The sequence below is a fragment of the Volvox carteri genome (assembly GCF_000143455.1).
Source record: "Volvox carteri f. nagariensis unplaced genomic scaffold VOLCAscaffold_323, whole genome shotgun sequence".
Lineage (NCBI taxonomy): Eukaryota > Viridiplantae > Chlorophyta > Chlorophyceae > Chlamydomonadales > Volvocaceae > Volvox > Volvox carteri.
Genome location: NW_003307855.1, coordinates 5,855 through 6,630, shown reverse-complemented (window position 1 = coordinate 6,630; position 776 = coordinate 5,855). Strand labels below are relative to the sequence as shown.

At 57.5% G+C, this 776-nt stretch overlaps 1 protein-coding gene across 1 annotated transcript in view; it reads right to left on the bottom strand.

The window, feature by feature from the left end:
• VOLCADRAFT_108664 (uncharacterized protein) overlaps positions 1–776 on the bottom strand; it is a gene marked incomplete at its 5' end in the record, with an annotated part of 8,798 nt that overhangs the window by 5,789 nt on the left and 2,233 nt on the right. The window contains one exon of the mRNA XM_002959520.1: positions 552–718. Within this exon, the coding sequence (XP_002959566.1) occupies positions 552–718 (167 nt within the window). The remainder of the gene's footprint in view (positions 1–551; positions 719–776) is intronic.

Here is a 776-nt window from a genome sequence, read left to right as displayed (position 1 = left end):
GCGGATCATCTGCACAATACTGTCGAAACGCCGCCATGTCGTCCCAGTAGATTTCAAACAGCAGCCTAGTCAGCGAGGTGCGCGCCAGGGCGCCGGAGGGGGAGGTGGCGGTGGCGGCGGAATAGGCTTCCAGGAGAGTCAGGGCGGTTGCCTGAGGGGAGGCGGGGTGGGGGGCCTTGCGGGTTTGGTGGGGGGGGCGGGAGTTCGGTTTCGGAGGGAGGGGGATACTTCAATGTTTGCCGGAAACGTTTGGTGATTATGGATGGTGGTTGGCGGTTGTTGGTTGGCGCGGTTGGAAAGAATATCTAACGAACACCTTTTAAGTTGTCACCTAAGTCCACACGCTCCGCTGCAGACTGTAACCCTCCTCCACTTCCCCCCCTCCAAAACACACACACACACATATACATACACACATATTATGGAAGATATGGGTTTGGATCCCACTGCTGGTTTTTCCCCCGGGCGAAATAGATTACGTGTGCGAATGCTGGGATGAGACACTGGGTTCCTCCAGTGCGCTGGGCGGCTGGTGGGGGGGGAGCTCTCACCATACAAAGACCTAAACACTGCCGCAGAAAGCAGTGACAGAAGAGGAATAAATACTGCAGAAGGGCTCTCGGACCCGACTGTTCCATCTGGAATACAGACCCCGGGCCCAGACGGTGGTTGGATAACGGAACCGGGCGGCGGCAGGATTCGCAACGATAGGGTGGCGCTATTGGCACCGGTGTGAGTGCATTGGCAGATCGCGCAGCTGTAGAGCTGGAGAGCAT